The 22,121-nt window shown below is 46.8% G+C and overlaps 1 protein-coding gene across 4 annotated transcripts in view; it reads left to right on the top strand.

Annotated features, from left to right (window-relative positions):
* Positions 1-22,121, top strand: part of ADCK1 (aarF domain containing kinase 1) — a 113,010-nt gene that overhangs the window by 6,056 nt on the left and 84,833 nt on the right. For all 4 annotated transcript variants that reach the window (XM_079914847.1, XM_079914845.1, XM_079914846.1 and 1 more), the window contains exons 2-3: positions 3,919-4,064; positions 6,063-6,146. In XM_079914847.1, the coding sequence (XP_079770973.1) occupies positions 3,930-4,064; positions 6,063-6,146 (219 nt within the window). In that variant the 5' untranslated portion in view covers positions 3,919-3,929. The remainder of the gene's footprint in view (positions 1-3,918; positions 4,065-6,062; positions 6,147-22,121) is intronic.

Below are 22,121 nucleotides of genomic sequence, written 5' to 3'. Positions count from 1 at the left end.
GTCCAACTGGCAACCTGTGTCTTGGCAGAAACAAGGTGGAGGGGACATTGAGCGTGCTGCCCCTTTCGATAGAAAATACTACAGGCTGAGGGTGTAGAGAGCAAGACGAAAAGGTAGGGCTAGGTGGGGGACTGCCAAGATGCTAGAAGTGGGGCGTGCAGAAGTTGATAGGGGAGTAACAAGATCCTTTACTAAGCCTGGCATTGGGTGAAGACAGAATAACAACAACCACAATGGCGGTGGTGGTAATACTGTTACTGGAGGGGGACCCCTTCTAGGGTCCGGGCATGGGCTCTTGTCTAACTCGGAAATAAATTGTCCAAGGAGACTGACAAAACAAAGGGCTTTATTGAGAAGGGACACTCCAACGGAGAGCAGCAGGGAAAGGGAACCCAGGAGGACTGCTCTGCCACGTGGCTCGCGGTCTCAGGTTTTATGGCGCGGCGGGGGGGGGGGTGTGGGGTGGGTTTTAGCCTTCCGGGTAGTCTCTGGCCAATCATCTTCTTTGTGCTCATATTTGGTCTGACTCAGAGTCCTTCCTGGTGGCACGTGCATCTCTCAGCCAAGATGGTTTCCCGCGTGAGGGTTTCTGGGAGGTTGGCAGGACATATTATGGGCGCGGGTCTCCTCCCTTCTCTTGGCCCCTCCCCAATTCTTCTTTGGTGGCAGCTTGTCAGTATCCTGCTCCTTATTGGGACCTCCTGTTGTGAGACAACTCATGCAAGTGGTTATTACCTTGCCTGGCCAGGGTGGGCGGTTTTGGTCCAAGGTTCCCAACAATAGTAATTGCTACTGTGTTCTTAACTGTGTAGGTGACACCTTGCTAAACACCTTGCTAAACATTTGCTCATTCCTGACCACCTCATCAAGTAGGCACTGCTATGATCATCCCCATGTTACAGACAAGGTCATGGGATTGAGAGAGAGTTAGCAGTCTGCCCCTGCTTACCCAATGTGTAAGTGATGGTGTCGGGACTCAAACTCAGGCCCACTGGATTCTGGAGTGCTCATTCTCAACCACTGTGCTCTCTCTCATCTGAAAGGAACGAGGGATGGGGTAAGGAAGTTTTCATAAAACAAAGAAGATGTAAAGAAAGGGGACACTGCAAAGCAAGGTTTAATTTATTCTTTTTGTTTATAAACCCCTTTCTTGCAGAGTTAGGAACTGCTCCCAGGAGGTGGGCCAGAGCATTTGCTTTTGGTGAAAGAAATGAGTTTCTTAAATTATCCCCTTAAAAATAATTGCTTGCTGGGCTTCCCTGGTGGCGCAGTGGTTGAGAATCCGCCTGCCGATGCAGGGGACATGGGTTCGTGCCCCGGTCTGGGAAGATCCCACATGCCGCGGAGCGGCTGGGCCCGTGAGCCATGGCCGCTGAGCCTGTGCGTCCAGAGCCTGTGCTCCGCAACAGGAGAGGCCACAACAGTGAGAGGCCCGCGTACCGCAAAAAAAAAAAAAAAAAAAAAAAAATTGCTTGCATGGGACTTCCTTGGTGGCGCAGTGGTTAAGAATCCATCTGCTGATGCAGGGGACACGGGTTCAAGCCCTGGTCCGGGAAGATCTCACATGTCGCGGAGCAGCTAAACCCATGCACCACAACTACTGAGCCTTAGATCTAGAGCCCGCGAGCCACAACTGCTGAACCCACATGCCACAACTACTGAAACCCATGTGCCTGGAGCCCGTGCTCTGCAACAAGAGAAGCCACCGCAATGAGAAGCCCCCACTCACTGCAACTAGAGAAAGCCCGCGTGCAGCAACGAAGATCCAATGCAGCCAAAAAAAAAAAAAAAAAAAAAATTGCTGCAGTCATCCTTGTTGGGTGAATGCAGTCATCTGGGGTTGTGAGTGGGTAGGATAAACTTGGAAGGGGGCATGGTTTCACTGATGAATTTGAACATGTGAAGCCTCTCTTTATTAAAAATGAAATATTTAGAAGAGTGGTTCTCAAACTTTGCATAAAAATAACCCAATATATTTCCTATTAAAATGCAGATTCCTGAGTCCTACCCCCAGCTTTGATGATTCAGTGGGCCAAGGGGTGAACTTCAGAAATCTGCACTTTTTTTTTTTTTTTTTTACTTTACTACATCATTATCATTATTATTATTTTTTTGGAGTATAGTTGATTTACAGTGTTTCAGGTGTATAGCAAAGTGATTCAGTTATACACATATATTATTTTTCACATTCTTTTCCATTATAGGTTATTATAAGATATTGAATATAGTTCCCTATGCTTTACAGTAGGTCCTTGTTGTTTATCTATTTTATATATAGTAGCGTGTATCTGTTAATCTCACATTCCCAATTTATCCCTTCCCCCACTTTCCCCTTTGGTAATCATAAGCTTGCTTTCTATGTCCGTGAGTCTAGTAGAAATCTACATTTTTGAAATGGCACCCAGATAGATATTTATTTTTTTTAAGAGTTCCTCTGACCACACTTTAGAAATGCTGGCTAGGAAAAAACACTGCAAAGGGAAAAACAATGGGATTATAAAAAGAACTGGGTCCAGAAAAGTCAAGAAAGGAGAGAAAAAGAAACAGAACAGGTAGGAATATAGAAAGCACAGAAGATGGTAAAATTAAATCCAAATACATAAGTGATTGTGTTAAATGCAAACAAAATCAACTATATGCTATTTAGAGAAACAGTATAAAGTGTAAGTTGAAAGTAAAAGAATGGAAAAATATGTCCCTGTGGATACTTAAAAAAAATCTGTGACTATATTATGAGGCATGAGTCAAGATAGACTTTAAAGAAAATGCAGACAAGGCTGTTTGGAGCAATTGTTTCCATACAAAGGGGAAACAGAGGCACAGAGCAGGGAGGGGATGGTCACAGACTGAGTCCAGGGCAGAAGCAAACAGGGTGATGACCTAAATTTTCCTGCTGCATTTGTGCCGGGTTTGCAGCTGCAGGTGGCTTGATGGTGGCCCTTCTGGGTGGGACTTCTCCACTGGCAGCTGCAGCTGCGGTCAAGGACTTTATTCTGATATAGAATTCCTAGGAATTGAAGGGGAATCTGCCCACTGGCTACAGTGGCCCCAAAGACTGTCTGTGCAGCCACCTGGCACGCTGAGCAGTACAAGTAGGGTGGGGAAAGGGAGCCGGGAGCCCACTTGGTCCCACTGAATGGGAGTGTGAGTTTGGTGAAACGGAGCAAATCAGCAGGTGGACCTTGAGCCCCTAACCAGAAAGCAGCCTGGAGGGCTGTGAGTGGACAAGTAGTAACAGCCATGGTGTTTGCCCTCAAGGAGCTTACAGTCTAGAAAAGGGGCTGTCTATTCTAATTAAAATAAATATTTTGAAAATCAGTCAGATGTGGAGGGCTTACCTGGCTGCTCTGACCAGCTGCCATCTTGGCTGTGGTTACTTCTGACCTGGGCACAGGGGGCTAATGACGCCTTTGTGTGCTTAGTGGTCCAGTCATAGTTTCCGTAAGAGTCGTTAACACGCACTCGCTTCTCTTATCTAAAACAGCATCCTTCATCACATATTCGTCATCCTTCCTCTTACCCACTTTGATTTTCTTCTCAGCACTGAATACCTGCTGCTATTCTAATACATGTCTGTTTGCTTGTGATCTGTCATCCCCTCTAGACTGTAAGAACGTTGTCTGTTTTCTTGGCTCTCTCCCTAGTGCCTAGAACAGTGCCTGGTACTGTTGAAGGAAGAATGACTTTGACAGTTGACTTATGCTGGGTACTGTACTAAGCATTTCACATACACGATCTCATCTTATCCCAACAGCTTTTGAGGTAGGTATCCTCCTGTTTTACAAATGAGGAAACACAGGTGCAGCGAGATTGAGGAAATGACTGAAGATCATGCAGTCTAAGTGGCAGAGCCCGGATTTTAATTTGACCACCTGGGAAACTCTTAACTGCTCCTCTTCCTCTGCTTTCCTTCTTCAGGGTCTGGGGACATGGCCCGGAGGGCTCTCAAGCTTGCTTCGTGGACCAGCATGGCTCTTGCCGCCTCTGGCGTCTACCTCTACAGCAACAAGTACTTGGACCTCAACGACTTTGGCGCTGTCAGGGTGGGCAGAGCAGTTGCCACGGTAGGTTCTTCACCTTTTGGGAGGGGCAGAGGAACTGCAGTATTACTTGCAGGTGTTCATACATGTAGCAGATGTACCTGCCAGTCACACATATGTGGAGATTCACATGTACCTTACACGTGTGAAGCTCCCACCACACAGTTGCACAGGCATGGGTGTGCACCCCTGTGTGCCTGTATCCCTGTTCACACAGCCTCTGGCATCCTGAAGTTAAACAGAGTGGTATTGCATGGGGTCTCTGTTCTGAAGCCTTTACCTTTACAGAACCTCCTTACCTTATTTTAGTGACAGACTCAGGAGGCGGTCTTCTCAGGAAACACATGGAAAGAGAGCTTTGCAGCTTTGAGTAAATTCTACCAGAAAACTTGGGCTGCCTCCAGTGAGCTCGTGAATGGTTCGTGATGCAGGGCTCATGCTCTGAGTATCTATGCCTCGAAGAACTTTGCCGATCCCCTCCAAGCTCCAAACTAGCAGAATCTGAATTGAATATTTGACTGTTAGAGGCTTTCTGCAGTGGTTCAGGAACATCGTTCCGGTGTGATCGCATCCTCTTTAACTCTGCTGAAAGTGGCTGTTCCAGGCACCCCTACATAATTGCTCCATTGGTAGGTAGAGTGCCACATGCATCCTGCTTTCTTTCCTCCTTTTTCTGCTGCAGGATGAGCCCATGCTTTCTTCCCCTCAGTGTAGAGACACTCTGATGCACAGTCTGTCTGGGCTGTTGTCTAATCATTTCCTTAATACTCAGTGTTGTCCCGTCTTCTTCCTAGCCTGGCTCAGATGTACTGCCTGCTCCTTAACATAAACTGGGTCATAGACTCCAGATTAGCAAATAGATAAACAGGCCATGGCATATGTAGTGATTCCTAAGTGTTTGCCGAATGCCTTTTTTGGGCCCAGCATTATCTTATATGTCTTAGGGGTAGAAACGAACTGTCCCATGCAGGTGCAGCTTTTTTTTTTTAATGTATATATTTTAAAATTTTATTTATTTATTTATTTATTTTTGCTGTGTTGGGTCTTCGTTTCTGTGCGAGGGCTTTCTCCAGTTGTGGCGAGAGGGGGCCACTGTTCATCGCAGTGCGCAGGCCTCTCACTATCGTGGCCTCTCTTGTTGTGGAGCACAGGCTCCAGACGCGCAGGCTCAGTAGTTGTGGCTCACGGGGCTAGTTGCTCCGCGGCATGTGGTATCTTCCCAGACCAGGGCTCGAACCCATGTCCTCTGTATTAGCTGGCAGATTCCCAATCACTGCGCCACCAGGGAAGCCCCTACAGGTGCAGCTTTGAAGAACCTTCTGGCTGAGGAGTGTTCACATGAATGGGTCAAAAAAACAATCTAGGGCTTCCCTGGTGGCACAGTGGTTAAGAATCTGCCTACCAATGCAGGGGGACATGGGTTCGAGCCCTAGTCTGGGAAGATCCCACATGCTGTGAAGCAGCTAAGCCTGTGCGCCACAACTACTGAGCCTGCGCTCTAGAGCCTGCAAGCCACAACTACCAAGCCTGTGTGCCACAACTACTGAAGCCCATATGCCTAGAGCCTGTGCTCCACCACAAGAGAAGCCACCACGAGAAGCCCGTGCACCGCAATGAAGAGTAGCCTGGCACTGTGAAAGGTGCAGGGGATACGATGATGAACAGGAAGGACATGCCCCTGAGCTTATAGAGCTTAATTTCTAGTGAAGTGGAAACCATCCATATACAAGGAAACAAATGAGCAAGGTAATTTTGGATGGTAGTTTGCTATAATAAATAATTGGGAGTTCCTGGTGGATGGGGGTAACTTTAGATTGAGGGTCTCTGCAGGGGTAGCATTTGTACAGAGCCTTGAATGACAGGAAGAAGCCAGCCAGCTCGAAATCTGGGAGCAGGGCCTCTTAGAGGTTGGACTGCTTCTCTAGACATACCACCTGTGTCAGGGGGCTGCAGCTGCAGGCCTTGGACAGAGGAGTAATATTTGATGTCTGGTGCTAAGCCTTCCTCTTCCTTGGTTCACAGACAGCTGCCATCAGTTACGACTATCTTACCTCCTTGAGGAGTGTCCCCTATGGTTCAGAGGAATACTTGCAGCTTCGATCCAAGGTAAGGGACCTGTGGGACCCATCCGAGCTAGGCCAGGCCTGGATAAGTCCTGAAGTGACTGCAAAGCCAGCAAGCTTCCTGAGTGCAGCTGGAGGTGGGCGGGGGCTGTGTAGGGATTGAGGCTGGGGGCTTGGGAGGAAGGAGGGGGCGTGTTTTAGTGCCCATGGGCTGGGCTGCCAAGCTGCCGTCAAGCTGGACCCCCCAGTACTGAGGTTATAAATCTATAAGGTGCTGCTGGGGAGGCTGGTGTGTATGTCTGGGGAGGGCACGCGTCTGGGATGACTCAGGAGGAATGAAGGCTCTGTCCCTGAGATAACTCAGCTGGCTTCTAAACTGCCTTGTCAGGCAAAACCCAGTTGAGAGAGGTTAATTGCCTTCCTGTCCTCTGAAGGCTACGCCAGGGCCTCTTGTAGGTCTCTGAGTGGAGCTGCCGACCACACACTCTGTTCTCATTCGGAACAGGATGGTTGATTTTGGTGCTATGTCTACATGTCCCAGAGAGTTGGGGGATTAAGCAAGAGGGCACTTGTGTGGGATGTAAGTTGAGTTTGAGGTCAAGTGTATATAACTTTGGTTCTCCCAGAGAGAGGTTTGTGATAGATCTGTGTATCTTTACTCAGCCTGGAAGGCCCTTTGCCCCTTAGAAAATTCCTAGTCATCCTTCAGGACTCAGCTCAAATACCTTTCCTCTGTGACACTTACCTCCTCAGTCATCCTAGGTGGCTGGAATAATTAATTTTTAAATTTTTATTTAAACTTTTCATTATGGAAATTTCAACCATCCATAAGGGTAGAGTAGTATGAGCCCCTATGGAACTGTCATCCAGCTTCAGAAATTATCAACCTTTTGCCAATCTTGTTTCATCTACTCTTCCCTTTATTTATTCATTCCTTCATTTACTTCTTTATTCATTTATTTATTTATTATTATTTTTTGCTGAAATATTTAAAAACAAATCTCTGGCATCATATTATTTCATTTGTAAATACTTCAGAATGTATCTCTAGCAGATAAGGACCTTAAAAAAACCTTAACTACGGTACCATGATCATACCTAACAAAATTGATAATAATTCCTTAATAACCTCTAGTAGCTAGTCCATATTCAAATCTTCCTTTTTGGGACTTCCCTGGTGGCGCAGTGGTTAAGAATCCGCCTGCCAATGCAGGGGATGGGGGTTCGAGCCCTGGTGCAGGAAGATCCCACATGCCGCGGAGCAACTAAGCCCATGTGCCACAATTACTGAGCCTGTGCTCTAGAGCCCATAAGCCACAACTACTGAGCCTGTGCTCTAGAGCCTGTGAGCCACAACTACTGAGCCTGTGCTCTAGAGCCCGTGTGCCACAACTACTGAGCCCGCATGCCACAACTGCTGAAGCCTGTGTGCCTAGAGCTCGTGCTCCGCAACAAGAGAAGCCACCGCAATGAGAAGCCCGTGCACTGCAAGGAAGAGTAGCCCCCGCTCGCCACAACTAGAGAAAGCCCGCGGGCAGCAACAAAGACCCAACACAGCCAAAAATAAATAAATAAATAAATAAATTTATTTTTAAAAAAACCTTCCATGTTGTCCCCAAAATTTCTTTTTTAAGTTGATTCAAATCTGGATCCAAACAAGGTTCATATATTATGTTTGGCTGATGTTTCCTAAATCTTTTTAAGTCTATAATATTTCCCCTCCCTGCTTTTTGGGGGAGCTATTTGCTTGTTGAAGAAACCAGATCATTTATCCTGTGGAATTTCCTACATTCAGCATTTGGCTGATTGCATCCTCACAGTGTCATTTAATGAGAAGTACACAATTCAAAATATATACTATTTGAACATAAAAAATGACCCTCCTATCCCTGTTTCTCAGGTACCCAGTTTTTCTGCCTGGAGGTGATCATTATTTCTTGTATATCTTTCCAGAGAGATCTTCCTATTTGGATTTAACCACTCTATGTTCTTTATTCCTGTCATAGATGATAGTTGGTTATGTGTCTTTCTCTCTCTTTAGACCATAAATTCTTTTAGATCAGGGATGGGTCTCTCTTTTTTACATCTCCTATCTCTAGCAGTGGTGCCTGGGACTGAGTTGAGTTAATGTCTGTCTCAGTGCCAGGCTGTACCCTGCTAGCTCCCTGCCTTGGGAGAGGCCCCAGAAAGAGAGTAAGGTTTGTAGTCAGAAGACCTGAGTTTGTGCCTTGGCTTTGAGAAGGTCATTCCAACTTTTGGGGTCTGTGGACTACAGATAGTTATACCACTTACTGAGGTATGGATAGTATCTGAGACAGTGTGTTGTGAATATAAATGTAAATAAAGCAGGTATCAAAAGTAAGTCAGATGTCTACTAGAAGGTATGCTCCGTGAGGAAAGAGACTTGGTCTATGTTGTGTATCTTCCCTTCTGCAGCACCTACTACAGTACCCAGGACACAGTAGCTCCTAAATAAAGGTTTGTTGAATGAATGAATGAATGAAATGTTAGTTTGTATTGGAAGATCTCAAAGTCCTTGTCTCTGAGACCTAATGCCCCCTGCTTTTCCCTACCCCCTTTTCTCCATCTAACCAATGCTATGGGCCTTGGAACCCACCAGAGCCACGTTTTGCAGAGAGGTCCAGGCCAGGGCACAGGGGCAAGCCCTCTGCCTTGGGGAATCTGCAGAGCAGACAGGGGGATGGATGTCGTGAAGACAGTTGCCCTTCATGTGTAAGTCATCTGGAAAGCAGTGGTGCTGCAGGTCCTGGAGAAGCTTGGGGGAATGCAGTTAGGAACGTACAGTCTGGCAGTTGACAAGAGAGCAGCAGCGCGTGGTGACTGGCACCAGATAACAGGGTGCAGGCTGGTCCCTGGGAGTTGTGCCTGGGAAGGGAGAGCCGGCCAGCACTAAAGAGCACAAGTAAATACCGCAGAAGTGTTTTCTTGCATCGGAGCACTTATCTGTTCTGGTCTGTGAGACTGATAAAGAAGTGAGTGACGGGTAAAACATAATTATCTCACCTGTTAAGCCAGTGTCCCCAGGTCCCGGAGTGCGCCAGAGCCAGGAGCTTGGCAGGCAGTGACTTCGAGAAGCACTTTCAAGGTTAGTGCTCAGCTGGCTGGGATCACAGTGACTCAGCTCTGCTTCGAGAGGGGGTGGGAGCCAGCGTGAAGGTGTGTTTTCTAGGGGCACGGTGGCACTTTGCTGGGCAGTGAGGGCGTGGGACGGGACCCAGGTGCTTTGGAGAACGAGACTCCTGGTGCCCAGAAAGGACGGGTGTGAACTTGCCTGTGCCTGAAGCAGAAAGAAGTCACTGCTGGTACAGATGTCCAGACGATGGGCTGGAGGAGGCAGGACTGAGTTGACTCTGACCAAGGAGTCGAGGTGTAGTGGACATATGTTAATTTTGCAGCACAGGAGCCATTCTTGTTTTAGGGAGCAGCATCTAAACTTCCTTTGGGGAACCACTCCTATCTCATATACATGCCTTGAGGCTTGAGTGTAGCTCCCCCCACCCTCAGGGTGGGCATGTGACTTTGGCTATCAGTGTAGTCCATTCCTCTGGCCCTAGTGATTGATTCAAGGATGAGTATCTAAGCCAGTGCTGGTCAGTGAACTTAAATCAGCTCCAGGACTTTCGGGGGAGTCCCCCCTGTGACACTGTCTTTTCTGCTGGATTAGCTGAGAGTATCAGATGTTGGCTTAGACCTGCTGGCAGCCATTTTGCCACCACGAGGGGAGAGCCCATCTGTGAATGGAGCCAGTATTGTGGAGAGATATATTTGAGTCCTAAGCTAGACTACCACTGGACTTTTCAGTTATTTATGCCAGGAAATTCTCTTTTTGTTTAAGATGTTTTGAGTTCAGTTTTCTGTTCCTTGCAGCCAAATGAGTTCTGATAAACTCTTGGGGAAGCGTAATTAGTGTTTTGATAGGTCACAGAAGGACCAGTAACTCAAGGAAAGAAATGAAATTCAGAAATTCCAAGGCCCATGGAGGATGAGGAGATAGAATGATGGTGCTGGGTAGAATGTGAGCCATTTTGGACCTAGAGCTCCTGGTCTGTCACCCAACACCTCTACTTCCCTAACTGTAAAGTGGGTCTTTGCCCCAGCTAAGTTTGTAAGAACAGAGATGAGAAGCTTTACTTAATTAAATACTGTGGGTTATTTAACCAGCCAGAGAGGAGATCTAGAAGCACAGTTTGCCTTGATGGCTCCTTACCATTTTAATGAACAAGTTAATTATTTTCTATTTTTCTTATTTTTACATGTATTAATTGGAATTATCCTACAAGAAATAGCTGTCCCTTCTCAATCAGTTATTTGTTTATTTTTATCGGTATCAACTCATGGATATTTATTTTATTCTATGGATTAGAGTCCAAAATAATCATTATTTCTTTTTATCACTCAAATTGTTCTGACTTTGGCCATTGGGAGCTTCTTCAGGTTGTCTCCTGTGTTCTTTTGATATGCCCCATCATTTTTTCAGCACTGTCTTAACTTTGTGGTACCACAAGTTGCCCCAGGCTCATCTTGTATTTTCATTGCCCAATCCCTGGAATCAGTCACTTCTCCAAGGAGCCCTGATTCCTTTTATTGGAGAATGGTATTCAGAAACCAAGATGTGGCTGCATGTTGCTACTGGGGTGCTGTTGTTTCTAGGCTCTTCCAGGAGACATAGCTAGGAAATATATGGATGTATACTTAACACATGCATAAACACATCTGTCTATTAAAAAAACATGAGTTCATGCTGATACCTCTAATTTCAATCTAAACTCACAGAGTTCATTCTAGCCTTCTCCCTTTCCTTATATGTAACTTATTTCTCCAACAGTGAGAATGCCTATTATCTACAATATATTCACTTATTTGTTAAACCCTAGTATAGCCCAAATTAGTTAACACCCCTAAGGCATACAAGAGCAGAGAGAGTGGCTCAAGATGAATTAAGGGGGTATTTGAGCTGGGTTTGGATAGATGCATAAGATAGAAACATGTAGCATTGGGGACAAGGTGATCTGGGCTGAGGTTGATGGGTAAAATTTTGGCGATTGTCTATAAGAAGCAGAGAGTAGTTCAGTGTTACTGGAGACTAGGTTATGAGTGAGTGAAGGGTTATACTGGCAAACAGAATTAGAGGTAGGTTGCAGAGGGACTAAAGGCCAAGTTTTATACCATGGACAGTAGGGAGCCCTGGAAAGTTCTAGAGTAAAGTTTTGTTAAGCCATTAATGAATGAGAATGCTTCAAGTCATCAGTTACTGAATATTTTCTGAGCTTCTGCTTTGAGTTAGACAATGAATAAAAAAGTGGTATGTGTGTGTGTGTGTGTGTGTGTGTGTGTGTGTGTGTGTGTGTGTGTGTGTGTACACGTGTATGTGTGTGGAGAGGATAAAGTGAGAGAGTGAGAGAAATCGCATGTGCCTTTTCCTTTCTTTCTTTTTTTTTTTTTTTTTGTGGTACGCGGGCCTCTCACTGTTGTGGCCTCTCCCGTTGTGGAGCACAGGCTCCGGACGCGCAAGCTCAGTGGCCAGGCCCAGCCGCTCTGTGGCATGTGGGATCTTCCCGGACGAGGGCACAAACCCATGTCCCCTGCATCTGCAGGCGGATTCTCAACCACTGCGCCACCAGGGAAGCCCACCTTTTCCTTTCTTAATCGGAGTCCTAATATAGGGAGGGGACCTTGATTGTTGCTGTGACTGGGAATCTTTAGCTGAATTCAGTTTCTTGTTTATGGAGCAGGTCACTGGGCTCCTGTGGTATGCTTCCTGGGACGCTTCAGGTGTGCAGTATGTGTGCGTCATATTAGTTACTACGGTACTTAATAAATATTTGGGCTTAGGAGGTAAAGATATAAATACTCTTTTCCTCTTTGCCCAAGAAGCAGAACCAAGGAGATGCAGGACTCTGCCAGGTAGAGATCAAAATGTCAGCTTTATTACTGGTAAATGTTCGGCTGGATCACATGTCTTGGGCCTGTGAACAAGTGGGCTTGTTGAACTTCACCCCTGAATTTGATAGACTTGCCTACCCAGGCACAGACGTGGCAGGACAAGCCTCTCAGATGGGGGCCTGCCTCTTAGGGCAGGGAGGGACTGAATACCAGTGTTTGGCAGGTTTGCAGATCCCAAAAGGGAGGAGAGAGGAAGAGGTGAGCTGTTTCTTTTCCCAAACTCACCAATCCGGTTGAGGATTCCTCCTCCCACAGGGAGGGAGGGAGAGGGAAGAGAGAGGTCAGGAGCCTTACACCTCTGATGGGGCTCCCTCCATGTGCTTGCCTGAAACTTAGTGAAAGGAGGCTTACCTGCAGCACTTACCCTCGGAAGGGGAGGTAGCTTTAAATTTGCTGTAAGAACCTTTTGTGCCCATTAAATCCTGCTAACCTTTTCACCTGACCTTGTATAGGGACACAGGCTGCTTCGGGCTTGAATATGGGCTGACAATTTCAGCATTACTGAAATCTGCATTTAGAGGGAGGAGTCATGTGCTGTCTACCTTTAGAATTATGGCATGTGGTAGGGTATTTTGGGGGAAAATGGACTCCACTTCTGACCAGTGGGTATTGGTCAGAGGAGCAGAATAAGGAGCTCAGGGAAGGTGAGGGCTATTTGTAATCATTCCATTGAACTTGGGAAAGACATCTTTGGCATCAGCTAACTCAAACCTCTAATGTACACATGTGGAACTGGAGGCCCAGAGCAGGGTGTTACTTCTTCAGGCACCCCCCAGCCCCCTGCAGGTCTTGGCAGATCGCAGACTGGGTCTTGGACATCCAGATCTTGCCCAATGTCATGTTCTTTGCACTTTATACTTGGTTGTCTCCCTTTTTATCCACTTGCAACCTGGGGGAAAGCACCAAGTTGGATAGAAAGTGGAACCAAAGATGCCTGTGCAGCTTCTCCCCATGGTCCGCGCCCTCTGGTGCAAGCCCTGAGGCTGTGATGCTGCCTGGGGTGGGCTTGGGAAAAACAGAGGAAGAGAGAGAAGGGCAATGGAGCCTTCTCCCTGGGATTCCTTTACTTATTTAACCCATCAACCAAAGAGTTATTAATTCAACAAATATTTGGACTTTGCACTCCCCAGTGGAGGGGAGTGTAGACCCTCCAAAGGAATCAGTAGACTGCTTTGGGAGTTTCAACTCTCAAGCTATTGAGCAACTGCTGGTTTTGAGGATAACCACACTCGCAGCTTAGTGAGAGTATGATAACTCAGCAAGCATTTTAAAGCTCTTCTTGCTTTGCAAGGGGAACTGTAGCAGCGTCTGACTCTTTAGGAATATTCTCTGAAACCTGGGACTATTCTGGCCAAACCAGGACATGTGTTCACCATTCTTCCATCCACCTGTTATTTTAACCAACGTTAACTGAGCCTGCTGTATGCCAGGTCCTGCGTCAGGCTCAGGCTCAGAGGATATAAAGGGAAATAAGACTCGATCTCTGCCCTCCAGTTGCTCACAGTCTAGTGGGGGGGACCAGACGTTAAATCTCCAGTTGCAGAAGATCAATGTGGTTTCATTCTAGCTCTGGCCCCTGACAGCAGCTAACTCCTAGCCAGGAGGATCGGGGTGGGTGGGGCGTGCGTGGTGGGCAGGAGCCCTGCGTGGGAGGGGCTGCTAACCCCGCCTGGGGGGTGGGGGTACATGCCTAGAAGGCCTGGAGTTGCCTTTTCTAATTGTGTTGCTGTTCCTTTTGCACGTTTGGTGTCTGTCAAGCTGGCGTGGACGCTTTTCAGGGAGTTTTAATGCATTCTGTCCCTCAGATCCCCTTTTACTGCTTTTGTTTGTCATCATGGAATATTTGCCTGAGAGTATTCTGCACAGAGGAGGAGGGAAATTGAATCCTTGCTGTCTTGGTGACTGGCTTTCTCAGAGTTTGTGATAATTTCTGCAGGAGCATGAGCTGCATTTAATGTGCTCTGGTTGGGTCATCTAAGGACCAGGCCTGTGGAGTAGGGAGACCAGAGTCTGCTACTGAATCTAGCACCTCCTTTTCAGTTTTCTGCATACCCAGATCTTTCTGAGTACTGCATTGCAAACCTACACAACTTGCTGCGGTGGCCCTGACCCCAAAGTTTTTCTGATTCAGAGAGAGTTACACAGCAGGAGGCTCTTGGGCCTTGGTGTGGGCTGGGGAAAGTCTTGGTGGGGTCCACTCCCATTAGTGGGGACCCTGGGGGAAAATGTGGTGTGCCTTGAGCTTCCCCAGGAGATTGGGCCCACTGTGCGGTGGCTTCTCTGTAGTTCCCAGGCAGACCACGCAAATGCCAAGCTGTCTTCCTGGTTGCTCTGGACTTCTCAGTGACCTATGGACCATGGCCCATAACAGTACCCACTTTGCCATGCCTGCATACCTTTTATATTTCTAAAAACATGTGAAATATATAAGACCTAAAAAAAAGTATAAAAAATAATTTAGTGATCACCCTTACACTCCCTGCTCAATTTCAGAAAAGATACCTTACCCATATAATTGTAGACCCCTAGGTATTTCTTCCCTGATTCCAGTCTTCCTCCTGCATAACGAGTTGTCATTCCCATACACTTCTTTTTTTTTTTTTCGCGGTACGTGGGCCTCTCACCGCTGTGGTCGCTCCCGTTGCGGAGCACAGGCTCCGGACGCGCAGGCTCAGCGGCCATGGCTCACAGGCCCAGCCGCTCCACGGCATGTGGGATCCTCCCGGACCGGGGCACGAACCCATGTCCCCTGCATCGGCAGGCGGACTCTCAACCACTGCGCCACCAGGGAAGCCCCTCCCATGCACTTCTTTATACCCAACTATTTATGTATTGGTATGATATTTTTCATTTTATTGACTCTTTTTCCTTTACTTGGTTTTGTTCTAAGCAAACATATCTGTGAAATTGCAGGTTTGATAGACTAGCTTGCTTTTTTGGGGTCTAATGCATATGCAAGTAAGACGTGTTCTGGGTACCACCCAAAATTGCTTCTTGTACCACTTTTTTTTTTTTTTTTTTTTACACTGGTGCCAGGTCACACTTAGAGAAACACAGACTGCACCATCGGTAGCAGATGCTGGGCCAGACTCCGGCTTGCGCCCTCCATTGCCTCGGTCTTTCCCCTGCTGGGTTTGGCTCCTCTTTTTCTAGCTTTCCTCTTCCCCTAGCTCACCCTGTTTATCTCCTGGGGCTGCTTCGGGCTTGAAGCTATGTGATGGGCTGATATTTGTTCCTGCTGCTCAGAAGTAGTGATCCCTTCCCAAAGGCCACAGCTGAAACAAAACAAAATCAGAAAAAACAAAAAAAACCCCCAAAACCCCCCAACAAAATTAGCCCCTGGGTTTCCGGTGATGGGAGGCCATTGCCTGTGCTGGGCGTCTCTCATCCTGATCAGCGCGATTATCACCATTAGCCAGTTCCTCATTTGCAGTGTCTGCAGCTCCCTTGCCTACGTGGGCTGCCTTGACACTCAGAGCTGGCTTTCTGCTGCTGCAGATCTGCTCTCCAACTGCCCCTGCCACCTGGTTCTGTGGAGTGGCCCGAGGAAGGCAGAGGGCCCTGCTCCCCAGAGATGGTGCTGTGTTGAGGGTTTAGCCTGCACGTAATGGGGCAGGAGCTGGAGAAACCCCAACTGCAGTCTGTCTTTGCTCATCTCAGATCCCATCCCAGACTAACCATGGCTGGGCTTCTCACTGCTGATTGCTTTTTCCACTGAAAACCTCCCTGCAGTTTCTTTTCTTGTCCTGGACTGGGTGCTTTCACCATGACCAAGGTCTTTCTACCGCTGCAGGGAAATGGAATGAAGCTGCGTGGTGGGGGATTAGGAGTAGGCAAAAGCTAGGACTTCCCTACCCCTAAGGTTCTTTAGTACTGGACTGCGTTACCAAGGACAGATGTGAAATCTGTATCTGGAAGGGCAGCTTTCCAGAAACAGCAGAGACTCTGTTGTGGAGCTCACGGATGGTTTCTAACCTGTCAGATGGGGAGCCTTAAAAGTACAGATTCTTAGACGCTATGCTCTAAAATTTGTTTTCAGTGATTCTGGGGTAAGGCCTGGAGAACCCATTTTTTAAAATGGGCTCCCCAGGTGGGCTTCTTTTTTTTTTTCCCCAGGTGGGCTTCTGATGCTAAGAGCAAGTGTTTACATTGACTGAACACCACGGGACAGGCACTGTGCTGAGAGCTCTCTCTGTATTATCTCCTTTAACTTCACAATGACCTGGAGGTAGATGCTATCATTGTCATCCCTATTTTACAGATGGACAAACTGAAGCACAAACAGATTAAGTGACTCGTCCAAGGGCGTACAGCTAGTAAGCAGGTATATTAGTTTCCTGTGATTGTTGTGACAAATGGCCACAAGTTAGGTGGCCAATGACAACAGAAGTTTATTCTCTTACAGTTCTAGAGGCCAGAACAATGAAAACAAAGTGCGGACAGGGCCACGCCCCTTCTGGAGGTTCTAGGGAAGAATCCTTCCCTGCTGCTTCTGGCGGCTCCAGGCATTCCTGTGGCTGCGTCACTCCAATATCTGCCTCTGTCTTCTCTTTTCTTTTCTTCTGAGGACACTTGTCATTGGATTTAGGGCCTATCTGGGCAATCCAGGGTGTTCTTATCTCAAGATTCTTAACTTAATTAAATCTATGAAGACCCTTTATTCCAATTAAGGTTATAATCATAGGTTCTGGGGGTAATAAGACATGGGCATATCTTTTGGGTGCCACCATTCAACCCACTATAGGGTCTTGGATTTAATCCCAGATAGTGGCCCCTGAGCCTGTGCCTGTAACCACTCAACTTCCTGGCTCCGTCTCCTGGACTGGATGAGCTTCTAGGCTTCCTATAGGCCAGCAGTCGAGGCATGGATTAACTTGCTGTATCAGAGAGTTGACAAACCAGTATTTTCCTCTACCGCTCTCCTATCGCCTCGACCCTCCACCATTTCTCCTGAAACCCTTTGGGCTGTTCATCTCAGATGCAGAAATTCTCGCACCTTGATGTGCTTGGGAGGTGAGGCCGTAGGGGCTATGAGGCCACATTCATACTGGCTTGGGCGAGATGCATTTTTCTTGCCTCAGTGGCCACGTCTCCAAAATGGGAATCGCTGGAATAGCAGGGGTAGATGGAAGGCCATAATACAACTAATAAAGTTGTTGGAAGGAATTTGCAGCTGTAAGGGTGATGGAGGCGGTTGTTAACAACACTAGTAATCTAATAGCCTATTTTGATTTCCTGCTTCTCACTGTCTTGGCCCCAAGCAGCTATTTTCTACCAAATTAAAATCCACTCAGCTCCTTTCCTGTTCCTGAATAAAACTACCCTCAAAGCTCTTCCCTGTTACAGCAAGACTTTTTAATAGACTTTTCCTTGTAGAACCGTGAGACATACGTCCAATTAGCAGAATAACTTCACTTAAATATACAAATAAACTGTTGACAGATAATGGCAGGACATATGTGAAGCTAATTTAAGGCAGCATGGTTTGGGAGCTGAGGCACTGCCCCCTCCCACCCCAGTCTGTCTCCAGGACTCTCCTTCCCTCCAATTTCTTGCTTTTGGGATGGCTCTTCATGCCCCACACTCTATAGGATGAAGAGGGATGTCTCCATGCTGTGCCCGGTCACAGCCCAGAGTACCTGGGCCACTCACCATTCATACAGTCAATTGTGCAGCAAATATTTTTGAGCACTTACTATGAGCCAGGTACTGTGTGAGGTGCTGGGTGTACAATGGTCTATTCTTGAGGGGATAGGAGATCATTAGCAATTGATGGCACTCACAAGAGTGTCTGGTCCGGGAGGGCAGAGACTCGACCTGTTTTTCTTGCTGCTGTATCCTTAGCACTTGGAACAGTGCTTGGCACACAACGGGCTCAGTGAATACTTTTTAGTGACTCAATGGGGTAAGTAAACAAGGTAATGTCAGCTCTTGCTGAGTTCCCTAAAAGAGATAAAACGTGGTCACGGGATAAAGAGTGATGGAAGCTGGGCTTTGGAAAAGCTCTCTTACATGGGGTTTTACAGTTGAAACTGAAAAGTGATGAAAAAACCAGCAAGTGAAGAGCTGGGAGAATATTGTTAGAGGAAGAGGCAGGGCAGGCTATGTAATTTACAGGGCCCAGTGCAAAATGACAATGCAGGGCTGTGGCTGGGTGGGAAGTCAATTTCCCCTTCTTGTGGCCCTGCTGCCCCAACCCGCAGTGGATGGGAAGCTCCCAAGGGATTGCAGCCTCTGTGCTGGGATGTGCTCAGGCTCTGGACTGGGCATGAGTGAGAAGTCCTGCTGAGTCACCTGCTGAACTTGTCGTGGTGAGGCTAGACCCCGATCCTTCCTATGCTTGTACCCAGGCCCCCAGTAGGGACGAAGGGCAATGGAAGAATGTAGACATCTCCCACCAACATGACCTGTTTGCCATGCTGGGTGGAGAGCAGCTGTAATTGTGGGGAGGCTGGATGGGGCCAGGGTACTGGGCTTGGGTGAGGAATGGGCAGCTGAGAACCCACTGGGGAGGTGGGACTGTGTGTGTGCTGAGTCCCCCAGTGCATGCTCCATAGTCCCATTCGGCTTCACTTGAAAGACACAAATTCAAAGATAAAATTAAGAATTTCAAGACAGCTACTCTGTATTAGTTTCCTATTGCTGCTGTAACAAGCTACTGTAAACTTAGTGGCTGGACTTCCCTGGTGGTGCAGTGGTTAAGAATCCGCCTGCTAATGCAGGGGACAAGGGTTCGATCCCTGGCCCGGGAAGATCCCACATGCTGCAGAGCAGCCAAGCCTGTGTGCTACAACTACTGAGCCCACGCACCACAACTACTGAAGCCCGCGCGCCCTAGAGCCTGTGCTCCACAACAGGAGAAGCCACCGCAATGAGAAGCCCGCGCACCGCAACGAAGAGTAGCCCCTGCTCACCACAACTAGGGAAAGCCTGCGTGCAGCAATGAGGACCCAACGCAGCCAAAAAAAAAACCAACAGAACTTAGTGGCTTATAACAATATAAATTTATTCTTTTACAGTTCTGGAGGTCAGAAGTCTAAAATGGTTCTCACTGGACTAAAATGAATGTGTCAGCAGGACTTTATTCCTTCTGGGGGCTCTAGGGGAGAATTCATTTCCTTGTCTTTTCTAGCTTTTATTGGCCACCTGCATTCCTTGGCTCAAAGCACCTTTTCTCCATCTTCAGAGCCAACAACGTCTGGCCAGGTCCTCATGCTGCTACCTCTCTGGTTCTCTTCTTGTCCCCCCCATTGCACTTAAAAGAACCATTGTGATTACACTGGACCCACCTGGATCACCTGAGCTAATCTGTCTCAAGGTCAGCTCATCAGCAACCTCAATTTCTTCTGCAGCCTTAATTCTTCTTTGCCATGTAAGGTAACATATTCACAGGTTCCAGGGATTAGGGTCGTGGACATCTTTGTTAGGGAGGTATTATTCTGTCTTCCGCATTAAACCACAAGTGTGGAGCTTTCTGAGTGCAGAGTGCAGTCTGACTGCACTGGTCACATGTCCGTGAAGCTGGCCCTGGGAAGAGGAGGCTACAAGCCTAAAAGTCCCGAGCTGGGAACAAGCACAGCTTGTTCAAGGACCCGAAAGGAGGCTGGCGTGATAAGACTAGAGTGGATGACAGGGCATGTGGTACAAAATGAATCAAGAGAGGCTGGCGTGGGTTGAGCACACAGGGCCTCCTAGGCCACAGTGAAATATTAGGAACAGCAGGTAGGGATCTGCCTTAAATCTGAAAAAAACAAGCAAACAAACAAAAAACAACCCCCCGTCGAAAAACCCAACTCCATATAAAAAATTTCAAATATAATTAAAAAGTAGAGAGAGTAATAAGGTGAACCCTATATCTGGCACCTAGATCTAAAATATGTTGCCATAATTCTTTCATTTATTTATTTATATTTTTTGCTGAAGAATTTTAAATTATAGAAATCATGGCATTTCAACTGTAATTTCAACATGCATCTCTAACAACTGACATTTTTATAAGTATTGACGTCATAATCACAATGAATGAAATTAACAAGAATTCTTTAACTTCATCAACTTCCCGTGTATATTCAGTTGTCCCTCAAATACCCTGCCTGTTGATCTTCACGTTGTACCTGAGCTTTGCACCTTTTCTTCTTCTGAGCTTAGAATGAGTCTTCCTTCTCTGTATCTTTTAGGATTTTTTTTTTTGTTCCTTCCCACTCCTGTCCCACACCCAGGACTGTAGCCTGAACAGGGTTGAGGGGAACGGAAGGGAAACAGGCTGGATGGATATGTTATTCTGCTTGTGGCCTAACGTTTCTCTCTCTCTCTCTCTCTCTCTCTTTTTTTTTTTTTTGCTTGTAATTGCCATTCCAGAAATGCCCTCACTCTTCTAGCCACAGAGCAACTGTTGAGAACAAATTAATTATGCATCTTCTCAGTGTGTGTGATTAAGGGGCAGATGGAGGGAAGGGTTCTCTTCAGTTTTTCTGGCAACTAGGTTCCCAAATGGATGCTTTCCAGACCAAAGAATGCGTGTCCTGGGCTCCCGTGGGCATCTGGGTTTGTCTCTGTAGTGGCAGGCTTGCTCACTGGCAGGCAGAGTTAGAAGTTGTCAGTAATAATATTATTAATCCCTTAAATTTGCAGCATATTTGCTGTTTGCTGAGGGCTTGCGCACTCACATCAGCTCATTTGATGGGATTTCAGGGATGCTGGAACAACTTTCTTTGCTTAATACCTCCCTAAATCATTGCTGATGCTTGTAATTCCACCATTAGAGATTAATTCTTTTGGCCCCAAACTGTTCCCTATTAAAATGCAAGTAGCCTTGGCAGCTGTGTAGCATGTTTTATTCATGAAGCTTTCTCAGCCACTAGTGGCTGCCCTCCCCAAATGCCCCCTCCCGCAACTTTCTTTTTAGGATGGGCTTCTCTGAAACAGAACCTATGTTTGGAGTCTTTCTCATTCCAAAGAGAGAACTCTGCTCTCAGCTAGCTGCTGAAGCTGGGAAAACAGACAGAAACTTATGCCAAGGTGTCAGTGACTGATAATAATTTACTGTGTTACCATCTCTAGGGAGTATTTGTATTTTAAGTGGAAATTTCTGGGAGCACAGTGCTTAGTACAAAGGAACCTGTACCCCTTCATCCTATTATGTCAGTGGCTTTGACCTTAGATCTCCCTTTTTTTGGGCTCCCTTAGAGAGACAGAGGAGAGAGAGGGCCAGCACATCCAGTTCATGTAACTACGATTAAAGCATTGGCTTGGAGTGTCGTCCATTGTGGGTCGGGGAGAAAGTGGAGCTGACCACGTGTAACATAATGTCCATTTTGCAGAAGGAAAATGGAAGCGTAAGGACAAGATCTAGTTGGAGTGGGGCTAGAATTAAAATTTTGTCTTCAGAACCCCAGTAACACCGTTTTAGATTTTTAGAGTCAGAAGACACCTTAGAAACAATCTAACTCTGGGAAAGCAAATGCATTTTATTTGTCGATACCAGTTGATACATAGTGGTTGAGGGGAGGGTGGAGAATGAGTGAGTCTTCACCTGGGCTCAGTGTGTTGTGGTTGATTAGTGATGTCTGATGGGTGCCATGGTAATAGAGGGGAGGCATGTATGCCGCACTTGTATTCCTGATTCTCTGCAACCTCTCATTGTACACATGGGCCAGCTGAGGTCCTGAAAGCTGGGATGATTTGTTCAGGATTATATAAGTAGGGGTGACAAATTAGGGGCAGAATTGGCCCAGAATCCAGGTTCCTTGAATCCTGGTTCAAAACCCTTTCTTTTGAAGTATCCAGGTATTCTAAGAAGCATTTCACTGTGGTTGAAGAGCGTGTGGTCTTGGAGTCAGACTGCCTGGGTTCAGATCTTAGTTAGCTGTGTGCCCTGGGCCAAGTTATTTAACTTTTCGGAGTCATTGCTTCTTTATCTGTAAAACAAAGGATAATAATTGTGCCTACCTTATAGGGTGGTTATGGAATTAAATGAGATAATATGCGTATAAAGTGTTTGGATTAGGGCCTATACATAGTGAGTACTTAATAAATGTTAGTAACTTAATTAAAA

The sequence above is a fragment of the Stenella coeruleoalba genome (genome assembly GCF_951394435.1).
Source record: "Stenella coeruleoalba genome assembly, chromosome: 2".
In the NCBI taxonomy this organism is placed as follows: domain Eukaryota; kingdom Metazoa; phylum Chordata; class Mammalia; order Artiodactyla; family Delphinidae; genus Stenella; species Stenella coeruleoalba.
This window is presented reverse-complemented; position numbering and strand designations above follow the sequence as displayed.